Source organism: Monodon monoceros, unplaced genomic scaffold, assembly GCF_005190385.1.
Source record: "Monodon monoceros isolate NGI ecotype Baffin Bay Population unplaced genomic scaffold, NGI_Narwhal_1 Super_Scaffold_9, whole genome shotgun sequence".
NCBI classification, from domain to species: Eukaryota; Metazoa; Chordata; class Mammalia; order Artiodactyla; family Monodontidae; genus Monodon; species Monodon monoceros.
The window spans coordinates 8,329,802-8,351,100 of record NW_021703786.1 but is presented as its reverse complement, the minus strand read 5'-3'; the positions used below and the strand labels follow the sequence as shown (position 1 = coordinate 8,351,100).

At 37.1% G+C, this 21,299-nt stretch overlaps 1 protein-coding gene across 2 annotated transcripts in view; it reads right to left on the bottom strand.

Annotated features, from left to right (window-relative positions):
- The window catches only part of DHX40 (DEAH-box helicase 40), a 52,546-nt gene that overhangs the window by 15,015 nt on the left and 16,232 nt on the right, over positions 1-21,299 (bottom strand). For both annotated transcript variants that reach the window (XM_029212647.1, XM_029212648.1), the window contains exons 9-12: positions 19,418-19,504; positions 19,087-19,269; positions 13,992-14,072; positions 12,435-12,592 (exon numbers count right to left, since the gene is read on the bottom strand). In XM_029212647.1, coding sequence (XP_029068480.1) covers positions 12,435-12,592; positions 13,992-14,072; positions 19,087-19,269; positions 19,418-19,504 — 509 coding nt within the window. The remainder of the gene's footprint in view (positions 1-12,434; positions 12,593-13,991; positions 14,073-19,086; positions 19,270-19,417; positions 19,505-21,299) is intronic.

The following is a 21,299-nucleotide window of genomic DNA, read 5'->3' as shown; positions in this document are numbered from 1 at the left end:
TCTCTGTCTCTCTCTCTCCCCCTGTTATTCTCAAAGTCAAGAGAAAATACAGAACATATTTTTGTTCCTTTTCCCTATCTCTTCTCTCAAAAATAACCTAATTAATTAAAATTAAAACTGGCAGAAGTCCCATAGTAAATTCAGGATTTCTATAGGAAAGTAAAAAACCATATCACACACAGTTCCTACAATCTCAGCAAGTTTATACTCTGACTAAACAGTAGTTTGACTATCCATCTTTAATTACTTTCCCAGCAGACTTGTCATTTTCTTTAGTTTATTATCTTTCCCCAGATTGAAATTCTATTATCAGTTTTAACTCATACAAATAATGCTACTGAGGCAAAAACTAAATAAGAAGCTGAAGCAGCAACACAAGGCTCTATCAGCTGAACTTCTCTCTTTGGGAAGATAAGTTAATACTTTTCTATATAACAACCAATCCGAAAATAAAACTATTACACAGAAAGGGTTTTAATAACAACAATCCTCAGAGCTGAAGCAGGGGAGTAAGGCTGTAAGTGACACATACACATAAAGTATGATTTATTTCTAAAAATGTCACAGTTAAAATAATTAAAAACTTAAAAACCAACACAATGTTATTTTAAATTTGTTCCATTTTAAGGCGATGCTGTTTACCACCTTAAAAACATTTAAGAGCCCTCACTCCATTGTCTGACTTCTAAAGCAATATCTATACTAGCAGACACTGTGTACACAGTTTACTAGAGCAAAATCATCATTTTGATGTTTAAAATCTTTATTCAATGTTAGATCTGAAAATACTAGCCAGTTTTACCAATAAGTATATAATAAACTAAATTAGGTGATCTACAATGACTAAGACGCAAGCCAGAAAGAAATGCTTAACCTATAAAGACTATAAATGCACTTAAAAGCAGTTGGACAATGAATACATATTTTAGGGTGTAGCAAGATCTCAGCAAGTCACATGCTCAAAAACTGAAGCTGCATTTTGTAACAGTTGAAGCCTGCTTCATCAATCCAGGTTTAAAAATTAAGCCTAGGGGTTTCCCTGGTGGCGCAATGGTTAAGAATCTGCCTGCCAATGCAGGGGACACGGGTTCAAGCCCTGGTCCGGGAAGATCCCACATGCCGCGGAGCAACTAAGCCCGTGCGCCACAACTACTGAGCCTGTGCTCTAGAGCCCGTGTGCCACAACTACTGAAGTCCGCACACCTAGAGCCTGTGCTCTGCAACAAGAGAAGCCACCGCAATGAGAAGCCTGCACACTGCAACAAAGAGTAGCCCCCACTCGCCGCAACTAGAGAAAGCTGTGCACAGGAACAAAGAACCAAAGCAGCCAAAAATAAATTAAAAAAAAAAAAAATTAAGCCTAGGTCATATATGTACATATAGCAAGAGTGTCTCTTTAAGTATGAATAAGAAACAGGTAGCAATTGTTGCCTCAAGGAATCAGACCTGGATGATGCCAAGGAATGCTCTTGCCAAGGTGCCTAACTTTATTTGGATCAGACTATGGAGCAATTTATGCCCCAGGGCACTGTCAAAAACAGATCAATCAGCTACCAATCCATGGAGAATGACAGCTTGGTGTAATATCAATAGAGGCAGACCAGCAAAAATTGAAGTAGAGCAGCCAAACTATTTTTATTGAAGCATGGTTGACTTACAATATTATAATAGTTGCAGGTGTACAACAGAGTGATTCAATATTTTTATAGATTATACTCCATTTAAAGTTATTACAGGGACTTCCCTGGTGGCTCAGTGGTTGGGAATCCACCTGACAGTGCAGGGGACGTGGGTTCGAGCCCTGGTCCTGGAGGATCCCACATGCCACGGAGCAACTGGGCCCGTGTGCCACAGCTGCTGAGCCTGCGCTCTGGAGGCTGCAAGGCACAACTACTGAAGCATGTGTGCCTGGAGGCCGTGCTCTGCAACAGGAGAGGCCGCCGCAGTGAGAGTAGCCCCGAACGAAGAGTAGCCCCCACTTGCTGCAGCTGGGGACGGCCTGCGTGCGGCAGCGAAGACCCAACACAGCCAAAAATAAATAAATAAATTTATTTTAAAAAAATAAGTTATTACAAAATAATGGCTATATTTCCCTGTGCTGTAAAATATATCCTTGTTGCTCATTTATTTTATACATAGTAGTTTGCATCTGTTAATCCCACAACACGATCTTATCCATCCCCCCTTCTCTCTTCCCACTGGTAACCACTAGTTTGTTTTCTATATCTGTGAGTCTGTTTCTGTTTTGTTATGTAAATTCATTTATTTTTTAGATTCTACATATAAGTGATAACAGAGTATTTGTCTTTCTCTGTCTGACTTATTTCATCCACATTGTTGCAAATGGCAGAATTTCATTCTTTTTTACAGCTAAGATATATCCCATTGTGTGTGTGTGTGTGTGTGTGTGTATATATATATATGTATATATATATATATATACACCATATCTTCTTTAACTATTCATCTGTTGATGAACACTTAGGTTGCTTCCATATCTTGGCTATTGTAAATAATGCTGCTACAATGCTATAACTGGGATACATGTTACCTTTTCAAATTAGTGTTTTCATTTTCTTCAAATGTATACCCAGAAGTGGAATTGCTGGATGATAAGGTAGTTCTATTTTTAGTTTTTTTGAGGAAACTCCATTCTGTTTTCCATACTGCATGCACCAATTTACATTCCCACCAACAGTATACTAGGGTTCCCTTTCCTCCACATCCTCGCCACATTTATTATTTGTAGACTTTTTGATGATAGTCATTCTGACAGGTGTCAAGGTGATATCTCATTGTGGTTCTGATTTGTATTTCTCTGATAATTAGCAATGTTGAGCATTTTTTCACGTACCTGTTGGGCCATCTGTATATCTTCTTTGGAATAATGTCTATTCAGGTCTTCTGCACCCCCTTTTTTGCTGCAGGGCTTGTGGGATATTGTAGTTCCCCGACCAGGGACTGAACCCAAGCCCTCGACAGTAAAAGCGTGGAGTCTTAACCATTGGACCATCAAGGAATTCCCCGCCCATTTTTCAATCAGGCTGTTTGTTTTTTTGATATTTAGTTGCAAGCACTATTTATATATTTTGGATATTAACCCCTTCTCAGTCCTATCACTTGCAAATATTTTCTCCCATTCAGTAGGTTGTCTTTTCGTTTTGTCAATCATTTCCTTTGCTGCGTAAAAGCTTTTAAGTTGAATTAGGTCCCACTTGTTTATTTTTGCTTTTGTTTCTTTTGCCTTGGAAGACAGATCCAAAAAAATATTGCTATGATTTATGTCAAAGAATGTTCTGCCTATGTTCTGTTCTATGAGTTTCATGGCTTCAGGTCTTTAATCCATTTGGGGTTTATTTTTATACATGGAGTGAGAAAACGTTCTAATTTCATTCTTTTATACATTCTTTTTCATACATTCTACATGTATATAGCTGTCTAGTTTTCCCAACACCATTTATTGAAGAGACTGTCTTTTCTCCATTGTATATTCTTGACTCCTTTGTCGTAGATTAATGGACCATAAGTGCATGGGTTTATTTTTGGACTCTCTATTCTGTTCTGTTGATCTATATGTCTGTTTCTGAGCCAGTATCATGCTATTTTGATTACTGTAGCTTTGTAGTACAGTCTGAAGTCAAGGAGTATGACACCTCCAGCTTTGTTCTTTTTTCTCAAGATTGCTTTGGCAATTCAGGGTCTTTTGTGGTTCCATACGAATTTTAGGATTATTTGTCCTAGTTCTGTGAAAAATGTCACAGGTATTTTGAAAGGGATTGCATTAAATCCACAGATTGCTTTGAGTAGTGTGGACATTTTAACAATATTAAGTCTTCCAACCCAGGAACATGAGATACCATTCCATTTCTTTGTACCATCTTCAATTTCCTTCATCAATGATTTATAATCTTCACAGTATAGGTCTTTCACTTCTTTGGTTAAGTTTATTCCTAGGTATTTTATTCTTTTTGATGTAATTTAAAATAAATTAGTTTCTTGCTTTCTATTTCTGATAGTTCACTATTAGTGTATAGAAAATCAACAGATTTCTGAATACTAATTTTGTATCCTGCAACTTTACTGAATTCATCTATTAATTCAAATAGTTTTTTGATGAAGACTTTAGGGTTTTCTATGTACAGTATCATGTCATCTGCAAACAGTGACAGTTTTACTTCTTCCCTTCCAATTTGGATGCCTTTTATTTCTTTTTCTTGTCTGACTGCTGTGGCTCAGACTTCCAATACTATGTTGAACAGATGTGGCTAGAGTGCACATCCTTGTTTTGTTCCTGCTTTAGAGAAAAGGTTTTAGCTTTTCACCACTGAGTATGATGTTACCTATGGGTTTGTAATAAATGAAACCAGTCAAACATTTAACAGAAATATCAGAGAAAACTGCAAAAACCATAGTTTGTCCTGATGCTCTGGAAGACTGTGCAGATGCCCAAGAAGCAAAAGGAGAGGGAACATCTGAGCCTCTGGTCTTTGGCTGAACACAGGACAAACTCATAAACTCCCTGAATTGTGAAAATAGCCTTCAAGCCACACAACATAAATCCAACAGTAAAGGGTGCAAACACCAGTGGCTTAAGGGGGTTAGGAACAACCTCCAACTAATCAGTGGCTGACTGCTGAAATGGAAATGTACAATAAACAAAATGAAAACTTCACTAAGTGGAGCTCGACAGTAGATTTGGACTCACAGGAGAAAGAATCAGCAAAATATAGATCAAGAGAGATCAGGCAATCCAAAGAGTCTCAGAGAAATACAGGACATCATTAAGCACACCAACATATGCATAATGGGAGTGCCAGAAGAAGAGGAGAGAGAAAGGGGCAGAAAAATTTTTGAGAAAATAATGGCTGAGAAATTCCAAAATTTGATGGAAAACATTTATCTACACATTCAAGAAGCTTAATGAACTCCAAGTAGGATAAAATCAAAGTGATCCACAGACATATAATAGCCAAAATACTGAAGGGAGCAAGAGAAAATTTACTTGTTGTGAACAAAAGAACTTCAATAAAATTAAAAGTCGAATTTCAATAGAAATGATGGAGGCCAAAAGACTGTGGGATGATATAATGCTGAAAGAAAACCACCATTAACTAAGAATCCTATATCCAGCAAAACTATCTTTCAAAATGAAGGCAAAATAAAGGCATTCCTGGAAAACAAAACCTGAAAGAATTCATTGCTAGCATACCTGCCTTACAATTAATAATAAAAGAAGTTATTCAGGCTGAAGGAAGTGACACAAGATGGTAATCTGAATGACACTAAAAAAGAGCACTGGTAAAAGTTAAAATGTAGGTAAATTTTTTAAAAGAGTATGATTATATTATTATTGATTATTTCTTCTATTCCCTTATGTAGTTAAAAGAAATTGCATGAAACATTATCTATAAAATTGTATTGTTGGGCCTATAACATAGAAATGTAATATATTTGACAATAGCAACACATGTATTACCTACTTTTTAAAAAGAGGGCCTAAGTCAGTATCTAAGGAAAATAAACTTAATCTTAAATCTGACAAGACAATAGACAAGGCCATTGCTTTACAGTTATGTTTTCATTGCATGGAATTTAGAAACACTGATAAATCTATGTGTTACCTGAGGGCTTTCAGGGTAATTCATGCTTCATATCCATTAACATCACTGACATCATGTGCTTCACAAAGGCAAGACTTACTCAAAAATTTCCCATCAAATCAAAGCACAGAATACAAGACATATTCCTACTGGCTATTATCTCAATATTCTAAAGAATTAGACTGACCTATGTCCATAGATATCTAAGGCCAAGTATTAGGCTAGCAAAGGAAAGTCTCCCTTTTCCTGGAATTGCTAAAGTGTAGATCCCAAATAAAGGCCTTCAAGATACCAAAAACCACCTCAAGGACTTAATAAAAAAAAAAAAAAAAAAAGAACACATAATCAAAACTTAAGACCTGAACAACCTGAAAGGCTAAAAAACTGAGTCAACAGTCCACCCACAGATAGAGGGTTCTAAATAAGAGTTTAAAAACTAACACCTGGACTTTTACTTCTAGCTATGGAAAAGACTTAATTTTTCTCTTCTTCTCTTAACTTCTTTCAAAGACATATGAAGGTTTAACGGAAAAATTACAATACTGTATTGTGGGGTTTATAATGTATGTAAATATAATTATATATGACAACAATAGAACAAGGATATGTTAAGAAATGGCAAAAAGCCAGCAAAGTTTTCAATACAATCTCTATCTAAATTCTTTTTTTTTTTTTTTTTCTATCTAAATTCTTAGCAGGCTTATTTTTAAGAAACTAATATGCTGATTTTAAAATTTATATGGAAATACAAAGAATATAGAATAATCAAAACAATACTGAAAATATAAATATTCTGCTTCTTTTTCTAGCTGATTTCAAAATTTATCATAAGCTATGTAATCAATACAAAGTTGGCACTGACATAAGGATAGACAAATAGATCTATGGAATAAAATAAAGTCCAGAAATAGACTATTACACATATACTTTCTGCAGACTTTTTTTTAATAAGGTTTTTTTTTTTTTTAACTTCTTTTTTTGGCCGCGCCACACTGCACAGCATGTGGGATTTAGTTCCCCGGCCAGGGATAGAACCCGTGCCCTCTGCAGTGGAAATATGGAGTCTTAACCACTGGACCACCAGGGAAGTCCCCCTACTTTTCACAGATTTTTAACAAAGGTGCCAAAGCAACTCAATGCGGGAAAGTAAATCTTTTCAACAAATGTCCTGGAACAAGTGGATATTCACAGGAAAAAATGTAATCTAGACCCCTACCTCACACCATATACAAAGCTTAATTTCAGATGGATTACTGTCCTAAACTTAATGGCTAGAAACTGTAAAGCTTCTAGATCGAAGTATCAATAGAGATACAAGAGAGAAGCATATTTTTACTATCTTGGGGCAGGAAAACATTTCTTACCATGCAGAAAGCAATAACCACACACACACAAAAACTGATATCCTAAGACTTCTTCAAAATTCAAAACCTCTCTCATCAAAAGACACTGTGAAAAAAGCAAACAGAAAAGCCATAGGCTGGGAAGAAAATATGCACAACTCATCCTAACAAATAACTTGTACCTAGAATAAAGAACTACCAGATTCTATATATATATATTTTTTTTTAATTTAAAACATGGGCAAAAGCCTATAATAGATACTTCACAAAGACAGATAAATGATCAATAATCACACAAAAAAGTGCTCAAAATTATTAGTCATCAGGAAAATGCAAATTAAAACCACAAAGAGGTATCACTAATATATAACAGAATATATAAAATGAAAGTGATTGGCAACACCAAATGTTGAGGAGGACACGTAGTGCAAGCTGCACTCTCAAACACTGCTGATGTGATTTTTAAATGGTAGAGACACTGTGGGAAAAGATTTGGCAATTTCTTAGAGTTAAACTCAGTAATGCAGCTATTTTTCTCCTAGGTATTTATCTCAGAAAAATAAAAATATATATCTACAAAAGACTTGCACAAGAATTTTCAAAATAGCTGTATTTATAAATGGCGTCAAACAAGAAACAATTCAAATGTCCATCAATAGGATAATGGATAAACTAATTGTAGTTTACAACAGGATACTACTCGACAATAAAAGGAACAAAGCACTGATACATACAAGAGCATGGATGAATCTCACATACAATATGTTGACCAAAAGAAGCCAAACACAAAAAAGCACGTACTGTATAATTCTATTTATGTGAAGTTTCAGAAGGGGCAAAACTAACCTGAAAAAAGTCAGAAAAGTGGCTTGCTGGGGGGAGGTAGGATGGAATCTGAGAACGGGCACTGAGAGAATTTTCTGGAGTGATAAAACTGTTCTATATCTTGACAGGAGTGTAGGGTACATTGGTAAATTTATTTCACAAAATTCACTGAATTATACACTTAGGATTTATACTCTTCACTACATGTAAATTTTGCCTCAAAAAAAAACAAAACACAACTATAAGCAAATACTGAACTCTACTTGTACAGGACTGCCTTTCACAGTGGTATAGCTTAGCAATTCTGAAACTACTTTTGTATACTCTAGGGACAATGGACAATTTGAATATGGACTCTGGACTAGATAACAGCATTGTATCAGTTAACTTTCCTAATTTTGATAAACGTACTATGGTTAAGTAAGAGATTGCCCATGTTCTTGGTAAATGTACATGTAAATGTTTTGTGGTAAGGGAGCACAATGTTTCCAATTTACTCTCAAATGATTCAGAAAAAGAAATAAAGTGCAGATTTATAAATACATATATGTAGGGACTTCCCTGGTGGTGCAGTGGTTAAGAGTCTGCCTGCCAGTGAGGGCGACGTGGGTTCAATCCCTGGTCCAGGAAGATCCCACATGCCTCGGAGCAGCTAGGCCCATGAGCCACAATTACTGAGCCTGCACTCTAGAGCCCGCGGGCCACAACTACTGAAGCCCGTGCACTCTAGGGTGCATGTGCCGCAACTACTGAGCCTGCATGCTGCAACTACTGTAGCCCACACGCCAAAGCCCGTGCTCCACAACAAGAGGAGCCACAGCAATGAGAAGCCCGCACACCTCAAAAAAGAGTAGCCCCCCGCTCACCACAACTAGAGAAAGCCCACACACAGCAACGCAGCCAAAAAAATAAAAATAAAAAATAAATAAATACGTATATGTATACATGCACAGAGAGAATTATAAAGCAAATGCAGGAGAATGTTAAAAACTGCTGAAACTAGATAAAAGTTAAAAAAAAATTCTTTTACTACTCTTTCAACATTTCTGTAAGTTTGAAATTGTATTACAATAAAATGTTATACCCCACCTCCACACACACAAAAAAATGTAACACCAGACTAGTTTCATCTATTTCAATATTCCAACAAGGTTTCCTTTTTTCTGGCATTACAAGACTGTTAGAGTTGGATCACCTTAATCCAGCTCCCTGGTTTTACAAATGAAGTCCAGAAAAACTAGGCCAACAGTCAGATAATTAGGTAGCAGTGAGTCAGGTTAGAATCCTGATCTCTTGACCCCCATTTCAATACTCTGTAATAGTTTTTTTAAATAGTATTTTTAGCTTTGATACTACCTAATGAAAGCCAGCCAACCTTATTTACTGCATATAGTATTATACTAGAAAAAAAAAAAAATCCTGCAATTAGGGTACTACTAGAATCAAAATTCTGACACTTAAAAACTACACTGCAATCTATTTGGGATAGGTAGCACACTAATTAAACTACAGAGTATTTTTATAGAGAAACGTATCCTCCATTATAACCATCACAATAATAAACCAATCTGGACCCAACACTCACAGTCATAAAGGGATTTGGCCAGTGAGATAGCACACTATTGTTAGTCTTGGTTGCAGGTAAGATATACTATCTACTCAGAAGCTCTTTGGAAAAAAACAATTGTGAACCACCCCCCCAACCCTCCCCCCCAAGCACTAGAAGAAAGCAAAGCTCACATGTGATGAACTAAGTTGTATCCTGTACTGACACACTAAGAAAGGAAAGAAGCAGAAGGCTAAAGACATGGAAACTTCAAAACCATTCTCTAAGTCTACAAGGGCTGACCTACCATTTTTTTTTGATTGTAGAAAAAAAAAAAGGTTAATATATTACTAATGTATTATAACAGGGCAAAGGTTCACCATACTATCTTCCTTTACCAGTGAAAGGAAATTAACTTTCAGCCAGGAACGTTATATACTCCCTATTTCAAAAAACTAAGTTAAAGAATAACAAAATGAAAAAAATTGTTTATCTTCAGTTTCATGTTTCGTAGGGCTAGTTATATGGTAATCAAAAAAATGTTCAGTGAATTACTGGGGATCTAAATAAACAGATATTCCTTGTACATGGATAGGAAGACAATACTGTCAAGATGTCACTTCTTTCCCATTTGATCTATAGATTCAATATAATCTCAATTAGGGGCTTCCCTGGTGGCGCAGTGGTTAAGAATCTGCCTGCCAACGCAGGGGACACGGGTTCAAGCCCTGGTCCAGGAAGACACCACATGCTGCAGAACAACTAAGCCTGTGTGCCACAACTCTGAGCCTGCGCTCTAGAGCCTGTGAGCCACAACTACTGAGCCCTCGTGCCAAAACTACTGAAGCCCGCGTGCCTAGAGCCCATGCTCCACAACAAGAGAAGCCACCACAATGAGAAGCCCACGCACCGCAACAAGGAGTAGCCCCCGCTCGCCACAACTAGAGAAAGCCCATGCATAGCAACGAAGACCCAACGCAGCCAAAAATAAATAATAAATAAAATATTTTAAAAATCTTATTAAAAAATATATAATCTCAATTAAAGTCTCAGAAAGTTATTTTGTGGATATCAACAAACTGGTTTTAAAGTTTATATAGAAAGGGAAAAGACCCAGAATAGTCAAAACAATACTGAAGGGAAAGAGAAAAGCTGGATAAATGATTCTATCCAGGTTCAAGAGTTATTATAAAGCTTCAATAATCAAGAAAGTGTGGTATAGAGAGAAGAATAGGAAAACAGATCAATGGAACAGAATACAAGGCCCAGAAATAGACCCACACAAATTCAACCAAATTAACTCTGACAAAGGAGCAAAGGAATTACAATGGAGAAAGGAGTCTTGAATAAATGGGGCTGGAACAAAAAGACATCAACTCCTACAAGATGACATAGGAGAAAATCTAGACGAACTTGGGTATGGTGATGACTTTTCAGATATAACACAAAGGCATGACCCATCAAAGAAATAATTGATAAGCTGGACTTCATTAAAATTAAAAACTTTTGCTCTGTGAAAGACAATGTCAAGAGAATGAGAAAACAAGTCACAGACTGGGAAAAAATATTTGCAAAAGACATTTCTGATAAAGAACTGTTATCCAAAACATACAATGAACTCTTAAAACTCAACAATAAGAAAACAAATAACCTGATTAAAAAAGGCTGGAACAGACACCTCACCAAAGGAGATACACAAATGGCAAATGAGCATATGAAAAGACAGTTAACATCATATGTTATCAGGGAACTGCAAATTAAAACAACAATGGAATACCACTACACACCTATGAGAATAGCCAAAACCCAAAACACTGCCAACACCGAAAGCTGTCGAGGATGTGGAGCAACAGGAATCTCAGGCTCACTGCTGGTGGGAATGCAAAATGGTGCAGACACTTCGGAAGATAGTTGGGCAGTTTTTCACAAATCTAAACATATTCTTATCACACAGTTTGGCAATGAGTTGACAATCGATGTTCACACAAAAACATGTACACTAATGTTTAGAGCAGCTTTATCCATAACTGCCAAGACTGGAAAGCAACCAAGATGTTCTTCAATATGTGAATGGATAAACAAATTGCACACAATGGAATTTTATTCAGCAATAAAAAGAAATGAGCTATCATGCCACAGAAAGACATGGAGGATGGTACATATATACAATGGAATATTACTCAGCCATAAAAGGGAATGAAACTGGGTCATTTGTAGAGATGTGGATGGACCTAGAGAGTGTCATACAGAGTGAAGTCAGAAAGAGAAAAGCAAATATCATATAACAACACATATATGTGGAATCTAGAAAAATGGTATAGATGATCTTATTTGCAAAGCAGAAATAAAGACAGACGGAGAGAACAAATGTATGGATACCAAAGGGGAAAGGGGTGGGGTGGGAGGAACTGTGAGACTGGGATTGACACATATACATTTTCAATACTATGTATAAAATAGACAACTGATGGGAACATACTATATAGCACAGGGAACTCTACCTAATGCACTGTGGTAACCTAAATGGGAGGGGAGTCCAAAATGGAGGGGATATCTGTATGTGTGTGGCTGATTCATTTTGTTGTGCAGTGGATGCTAACACAACATTGTAAAGCAACCATACTCCAAAAAAAAAAAAAAAAAAAGGACATAAAGGAACTGTAAAAGCACATTGCTAAGTTAAGGAAGTCAATCTGAAAAGGCTACATATTGTATGATTCCAATTATATGGCATTCTGGAAAAGGCACAACTATGAAGACAGTAAAAAGATCAGTGGTTGCTAAGGGTTTGGGGGAAGGGATGTAGGAATGACTAAGTGGAACATGGGAAATGTTTAGGGCAGTGAAACTATTCTGCACAATATTCTGATGGTGAGTATGTGTCATTACAGATTTGTCAAAACCCACAGAATTCACAATACAAACAGTGATCCCTTAGTTAATAATAATGTATCAATATTGGCTCATTAATTGTAATGAAGGTACCACACTAATGAAAGATGTTAATAATAGGGAAAACTCTGTGTTTGTACTTTCCCTCAATTTTTCTAGAAAGCTAAAACTGCTCTAAAAAATAAAATCTATTAATTAGAAAAGAAAACTCATCAATAAACTTCTTACCAGGTCTAATGAAGACATTTTCCACAGACAGCATTGCTGCTATTGGAAGTAATAGGTCTTCACAGTCCAGAGAAGCAGCCTTTATTACTGCACATGTCAGATGTGGAGGGAGAGGAAATTCTACCATAGACAAACCCAATCTGGTCACGTGGCCACTCCTTAATGGAAAGAAAAAGGTTTTAAGTCTTTCTACCTTGGGAGAGTACAAAGGAAATGTTTATCATTCAGAATAAGTCAGATATAATTTAGATTACCTTAAATTACCTCCAGAAATTCAATTCAAGATAAGAAATATGATACACTGTGTTCATTGATAAGAGAAATATAAAGATGATAAATTCCTTGCTCTCAAGGGCCTATATATCCAAAAAACTAAACAATGAGGCAGAATAAAGTAGTATAATAAAAGACACACAATGCTACAGAAGCACGAAAATGTCCTTAAAGAAATGAGACAATGATAATTACCACATCTTTTCCTATCACACAATCATGAGAACAAGGACTCTGGGTCTCATCATTTTGATGTACCCAGCATAATGCCTGGCACTGAAGTGGTACTCAGAAATTACTTGTTAGGGAAAAACATAGTGTTGTAGGTCAATTATACTTCAAAAGCAAACAAACATACAAACTTATAGAAAAAGAGATCAGATTTGTAGTTACCAGAAGTGGGTGAGAAGGGAGGGGGAATTGGATGAAAGCAGTCAAAAAGTACAAAAAAAAAAAAAAAGAAAGAAAGAAATTACTTGTTAAATAATACCAATACTAAACAAAACAGTTTTATGGTACAATTTCAGAACTGTAGTGAAGAAAAATTGAGGACAACTTTTAATTTCAGGGAAAACAATCCATTCAATTCAAACAAATCACTTACTAATGATAAAGGAAAGTATTAAGAACCCTATTTTAGGGCTTCCCTGGTGGCACAGTGGTTGGGAATCCGCCTGCCAGTGCAGGGGACACAGGTTCGAGCCCTGGTCTGGGAGGATCCCATGTGCCGTGGAGCAGCTGAGCCTGTGTGCCACAACTACTGAGCCTTCACTCTAGAGCCCACGAGCCACAACTACTGAGCCCGCGTGCCACAACTAATGAAGCCCACGTGCCTAGAGCCCGTGCTCTGCAACAGGAGAAGCCACCGCAATGAGGGGCCCATGCACCACAATAGCCCCACCTCGCCACAACTAGAGAAAGCCTGTGCGCAGCAACAAAGACCCAATGCAGCCAAACATAAATAAATAAAAAATAAATAATTTTAAAAAAAGAACCCAGGGCTTCCCTGGTAGCACAGCAGTTGAGAGTCCGCCTGCCGATGCAGGGGATACGGGTTCGTGTCCCGGTCCAGGAAGATCCCACATGCCACGGAGTGGCTAGGCCTGTGAGCCATGGCCACTGAGCCTGCGTGTCAGAGCCTGTGCTCCGCAACGGGAGAGGCCACAACAGTGAGAGGCCCGCGTACCACAAAAAAAAAAAAAAAAAAAAAAAAGAACCCTATTTTAAAAAGAGATTAATATCTACTGTGGTTGGTTTTGTTTTCGTTTTTTGTTTGTTTTTTACCTGTCAATAGCATCACACTGGTAGAGTTGTTTAAGAGCTTCCAAAATAAGTCTCTCATTAGGTGGATCCAAATACGGAAACCTGTGTGTTTAAATAAGACATAAAATGAGATTCCATTCCTTGAACATGGCAAGATTTTATACAGATTTGAAAATTCCTTTAAAAGGTTTTACTTCTGTTTTTCAAGTCTTTCTTTTCTCTGTCTTTTTTTTTTTTTCAAAGCATTCTATGATTGCAATCAGCATTCAGCAAAGGAGGAAATTTTTTTTCTGAATCACACTCTTCTATTTAATTCAAGAAGCCCTTCTTGGGCTTCCTTGGTGGCGCAGTGGTTGAGAGTCTGCCTGCCGATGCAGGGGACGCGGGTTCGTGCCCCGGTCCGGGAAGATCCCACATGCCGCGGAGCGGCTGGGCCCGTGAGCCATGGCCGCTGAGCCTGCACGTCCGGAGCCAGTGCTCCACAACGGGAGAGGCCACAACAGTGAGAGGCCCGCGTACTGCAAAAAAAAAAAAAAAAGCCCTTCTTTTTGATTCCCCCTTAGCTGGAACACTTTCACCATTCCTCTCTACTTATCTTAACCCTTCCCCATTCTTCATAGCCAATATCAAGTCTACTCTGTTCTGTAATCTGTAATTTTTATTACAATTTTATAAAACAGTAAAGGAAAATTAACTGAAAGTGGCTAAAAATTACAAATTATTTAATAGTACCTCAAAATGGTTTTTAATGAAATGATAAATATCTTAAATTAATTTAACCAATTTACTTTATTGTATGTATGAATGTGTATGTACTTATTTTCTCCTGAACTACCTGCAAACAGGTTGCAAATGTAATGCCAATTTACCCCCAAAATATTTCAGAGTGCATCCCCTGAAAATAAGGACATTCTCTTACATACCATAATATCATTTATAAACATAAGACAATTAACAATATTCACAAAGTACAGTATGACTATTCAGATGCCTCTAGAACATGGATCTATTTCACACTTGAAAATAAATATTTCTTTAAATATGGAAAAAAATAATATTCACAAAGGACAGCAGAGTGGCATATAACCAAGTGTGAATATATATCCCCCCACCCCAGGAACAATAATCACTTAATACTATTCTGCACTGGATTTTTTTTTTCCACCATTAGTTTTGAGATGCTAAATCATCTACTCCAATTTCCCACCTTGAAAAAGGTCCAACAGAGGACAAAAGGTCTAATACCTTACACAAAAGTCCATTCAAGGATTGATAACTCTATTTATAAACAAAAATCTGGTAGACTGTTCTACCGTCAGCTTTCCTACAACTTGTACCAACAAGTCCTGGTATCTGCTAGAGCAAGAGTTGGCAAGCACTTTCTAAAGAAGGCCAGATAGTAAATATTTTAGGTTTTACAGGCCATATGGTCGCTGTCACAATTACTCAACTCTGCTGCTGAAGCAAAAGCAGCCATACATTAATGAATGGGCGTGGCTGTGTTCCAACAAAATTTTATTTACAAAAACAGTCAGTGAGCCTAGACCATATTTTACGACCCCTATCCTAGAGCAATACCAGACTAGTCAGCTTCCTCTTCTAGATAAGAGCCATTTTAGATTTGTAAAAACTACAATTATTTCTCTCCCTTGATTATACCAATTACCAATTCTGTCAAACTCTCCTTGTATTATTTGGTTTCTAACAGACCCACCAACCATATTTAGCGTTTTTTAGAAACAATCTAGTTTGTCAAACTCCTGATAAAACTCGATGACATGCAAAATTGAACTCCAAATGTACAGTGACCAACACAGAACAGGAATGCTATAATTCCCAATCACCTGGACACTGTGGTTTATTAATATAACCAAAGTTTATGCCAGTGGAATTTTTTAAATTGTTCTTTAAACATAATAATAATTGCAAGCTCATATTAAGTTTGTGGTGATCTGATAATTTCAGATATTTTCCGCACTGAATTTCTTTAATGTGCAACCAAAACGTAAGATTTAAGGTGTACCCCTTCAGACTTTTACCTTGTTGATTTTTGCCCAAGGTTCTGGCCTATTGAGACCATTCTAAATCTTGGTTTTAATCATCTACCCATTAGAAATGAAGATATTTTCCAAAAATCTGGTAATCATGACTTCAATATCTTTATTTAATATTTTCATTAAAACTGCTTATCAGGAAAGAGTGAAATTCAGCATACTACCAGTAAAACCTTCATCAAGGCTTGGTAAGCAATTAATCAGTACTTTCTGGATTCGGCTATTTGGCAAATATACCCTAATTCAGCAGTACTGTCACATCTTATTCACAAATACGTCAATGTAATCTTGTTAAATATTGTGTTGAAAACAAGAGACATTAGGTTATCAATCAATAAATCCTTGTGGTGCATCCATTAAGTGGATGGTCCTGCCTTCAAACCGAAAAGAAAATGGTTTATGATAACATATTCTTTGTGAACCATTTTGATTCACACTGATGATTACAAATCAACATTGTATTCTCTTAGGGACTTCCCTGGTGGTCCAGTGGTAGAGAATCCGCCTTCCAATGCAAGGGACACGGTTCGATCCCTGCTCGGGGAACTAAGATCCCACATGCCGCGGGGCAACTAAGCCTGTGCACCACAACTACTGAGCTCGCACACCTCAACTAGAGCCCGCGTGCTGCAAACTACAGAGCTCACACTAGAGCCCGCTCCACGACTAGAGAGAAGCCCACATACTGAAAGGAAAGATCCCACTTGCTGCAACAAAGACCCAACACAGCCAAATAAATAAATAAATATTTTTAAAAATATATTATATTCTCTTAAACCATTTTCCAATAATCTATGCTAGAATTTGCTAAGAATCATGTCAAGCTTACTGGGCAGTTGTTTCTATAACCTGCCCTTTTCTTAAATGGAAAATTGATTTTTGAGTTTCTCACAATTTTCTGGTAAGCTGTTCTGCATAATTTCTCAGAGACGCCCCACGATATCTCTGACATTATATCTGCAAGTTCTTCTGGTACCATGGAAATAATGTCTAAAGCCACAATACAAACTCATTTATGGTCATTAGGTTTTCTCTCATTATTTCCTAATCGATATTGGTCATTAATTCCTTCTTATCTAGACTTGTTCTTATCTTTTCAGTTTTAAAATCATTCCTAACGGAGGAGAAAGGGGGAGGCAAAATAATAACTGAAAAGTTCCGTTTTCTTTCTGTCACCTATGAATACTATACCACCTATTCCAAATTCTGGTTGTACCTGCCCATATTCTGCACACATCTTAAAAAGAGCAGGGAGACACAACATGATAAATATAATTATCACTGCTGTATGTTATATACGAAAGCTGTTACGAGAGTAAATCCTAAGAATTCTCATCATGAGGTAAAAAATTTTTTCCTATTTCTTTAATATTTTATCTGTATGAGATGATGTTCACTACACTTATTGTGGTAATCATTTCATGATGTATGTAAGTCATTATGCTGTACTCCTTAAACTTATACAGTGCTGTATATCAATTATATCTCAATAAAACTGGGAGAAAAAAAGGGGGGGTGGGGGAGAGAAGTCTTTTTTTTTTTTCTGGTCTCTAGCATTTTAAGAAGTTTCATTACATTCTAAGTCTTAAAACTTAAGATGAAAAAATAACTCATGCAGGGCTTCCCTGGTGGCGCAGTGGTTGAGAATCCGCCTGCTGATGCAGGGGACATGGGTTCGTGCCCCGGTCCAGGAAGATCCCACATGCCGTGGAGCGGCTAGGCCCGTGAGCCATGGCCGCTGAGCCTGCGCGTCCGGAGCCTGTGCTCCGCAACGGGAGAGGCCACAACAGTGAGAGGCCCGCGTACCGCAAAAAAAAAAACAAAAAAAAACCTCAGTGCAGATGATATTGAGTAATTATTGTTCCTATTTTTCTAATATATATTTATTCTTGATTATATGCTGCTGTTAGCCTCTATAAATAATATTTTTAAATATGGGTTCATCTGTTTGGCCATTTAGATTTCTTTAAATGGCTTTTCTTTCTCATTAGTATCATTTATGATATCAGTTAGAATTTTACATATTTGCTTTCCTCTTTCTAGGATTTATATTCTCATCTAGAAAATCTCTAGTCTCGGGACTTCCCTGGTGGTCCAGTAGGTAAGATGCCACACTCCCAATGCAGGGGCCCGGGTTCAATCCCTGGCTGGGGAACTAGTTCCTGCATGCATGCCGCAACTAAGAGTCCACACGCTGCAACTAAGAATCCCACATGCTGCAACTAAAAAAATATCCCGCGTGCCGCAACTAAACATGCCGCAACAAAGACCCGGCGCAGCCAAAATAAATAAATTTTAAAAAAAGAAGAAAACCTCTAGTCTTATGATAATAACTATAAAAAAAATCTTAGATGTCTTTCTAAGAGTACACAATACATATTTGGATGCATCTAGTAATCACTTCCTTTCTTATTATGCATTTAAAGAATGCATGGTCACCTTCTTTCAACGTTCCTCACACTTTAACATTTCCAAATAAGACCAAAATTAAAACCAAGATAATACTTTCTTTCATTATTTCTTCTACCATAAATTTCATAATATGAAATTTCAAGCCCCTACAATATTCTGTCCTGTACTAATTATATTCTTTAACATTTAACTAATTTAACAGTTGTTCTATTTTTTGCTTCGTGTCCAATCTCGTTTCTCCATTATAATTTAAGCTTAGTGAAAGCAAAAACCTACTAAAGAGTATTATACTGTCTCTCATCGTACTTGGTACCATGCTGGCCATACAAAAGATACTACCAAAAAAAAAAAAAAAAAAACAACTCAACAACACTTTCTGAGTGGCATTAGGGTCACTGTACACCTTTCATTACAGATAAACAGTGGTCATTAAATTATCCAAATAAACATCAGCATGAAAACTCCATTAAGCCAAGGTTAGAATACGAGCAAGGGATCAAATCCCAGTAAAGCAATGCAAAGAAGCCCTGTATTTGGGTTTAGCTGAACCTTGAAACGTAGGGACATACGAGTCAAATACTTCAAAAAAATTTCTGAGGAATAACCTTACTCCCTAACAAATTTTTCTTTTTTTCAAGTTGTCTACATACCTTATTACGTCGTGTATGGCAAGGCACTTTAAGGTCAGAACTACAGATGTCAAACTAGTTCTCTTAATCTCAGGGATCACATGGTCAGGCATACACTGGTTCCAAAAATCTTTACTATAGATGCGAAAGCATTTTCCTGAGGAAGTCCTGCCAGCTCGGCCACTTCGCTGTAAGGCCTCACTCCTTTAGAAGAAAAAACAAACAAAAAAAAAAAACAAAGTCCCCAAAATGTTCTGTGATTTTTCTAAGTAATTCACTTCCTTCCCCAAACCAATCAGAAATTATCTAATCAACTGTTCTTTGAACAAAAAGGCTTAACACAGAGACTTACTTTGAAATCGGAACCACCTCTAGGATGTCCAATCCTAGTCTGGGATTGTGATTTAACTGCTTCACAAAGCCACCGTCTACCACATATCTAAGTATAATGAAAAAAAGGTAAGTTTCTATAAAATAAGGAAAGACTTGTTAATTTTTAACCACTTTGGGTACTCCTTTTCTACCAAACGAACAACTACGTAACAACTTTTAAGTTAAGTGTAAAACTTGAAAGTCAAGAAATTGGAAACCCCATACACTGCTACTGGAAACGTAAAATGGTTCAGCCAATGTGGAAAATGGTTTGGAGGGTCCTCAAAACATTAAACATAGAATTACCATATGACCCAGAAGTTCCATTCCTAGGCTGAAATTTTCAAAAGAACTGAAAACAAGTACTCAACAAATACTTGTAGCCATATGTTCATAGTAGCACTGTAGGAGGACTATAAGAGCCAAAAGGTAGAAACAGCCTAAATGTCCATTAACCATTAAGGGACGAAAGGATGAACAAATTATGGTATACACATACAACAGAATATTATTCAGCCACAGAAAGGAATGAAGTACTGATACATGCTACAACATGGATGAACCTCAAAAAACATGCTGAGTGGAAGAAACCAGGCACAAAAGGTAACATATAGTATGATTCCATTTATATGAGATATCTAGAATAGGATATCCATAGAAACAGAAAGGGGTGGTCGCCAGGGGCTGGGGTGGAGGCGCAAATGGGGAGCAACCCCTTAAAGTGTACAGGTGTTTATTTGGGGGTGATGAAATGTTTTAGAACTAGATAAAGGTGGTGGTTGCACAACATTATGTATGTAATAAATACTACTTAATTATTCACTTTTCAATGTTAATTTTATGTTCTCCCATCAAAAAAATAAACTTGAAAATCAGCTCTAAACCATTCTAACAGGTTCAGAATCTAATTCCAGTTAGCCTTTAACTATGCCACTTTAAGCCAACTAAACGGAGAATAAGTCAGGTAAAAAACTAAGTTAGGAACAGTATTAAGTCTATCATTCACTTAGGGAACATTCTGAAACACGCTATTTAATGACTTTTGCCTTTGCTGGAAACAGAAAATGGCAGAGCTTAATTTACTCAAGACAGCTGCTTACCTAAGCCCTTAATGAAACCATGATTTTTAAAGCAAAGAGAAAAGCAGAGGAAATTAAACTTCCTCTTAGATCTGGATGATCATTTTACCCAAAAGAAACATATAGGATCTCTGGGTCAGGTCCAGCCTTCCTGTGGCAGAGGCAGACTTAGTTAAGGACATAAAATATATTGGGTAAAAGATAAATATCCAGAAGGAATGTGGTTCAACAGTCTGAAAGAACTTCACATTAGCTATCAGTCTAGACTTAGACTGGTAAGTGTTTCACTACAAAATTTACTCCAAAATCTGATGGCATCACTGATTACATTGAAAAATAAAAGGCCATTTCACAAAAGGGTGAAAAGCAAGCAACATTACCTCCAGATAAACACTTGGATATACAAAGCTTACTATGTGAAGTGGAGCTGACAGGTAAGAAGGGAATATCAGATCATCTTAGGTACCTGCTGGTAATGTAATATAGAAAAAACAAGTTTGGCTTCCCATTTAAAGAAACCCATGAAACATCACACATAATCTTAAATTTGGGAAGAGAAAGCTACATGTTACCAAGTACCAGTATTTTAAAAGTGTGAACAGGCTTCCCTGGTGGTGCAGTAGTTGAGAGTCCGCCTGCTGATGCAGGGGACACGGGTTCGTGCCCCGGTCCGGGAAGATCCCACATGCCGCGGAGCGGCTGGGCCCGTAAGCCATGGCCGCTGAGCCTGCGCGTCCGGAGCCTGTGCTCCGCAACGGGAGAGGCCACAACAGTGAGAGGCCA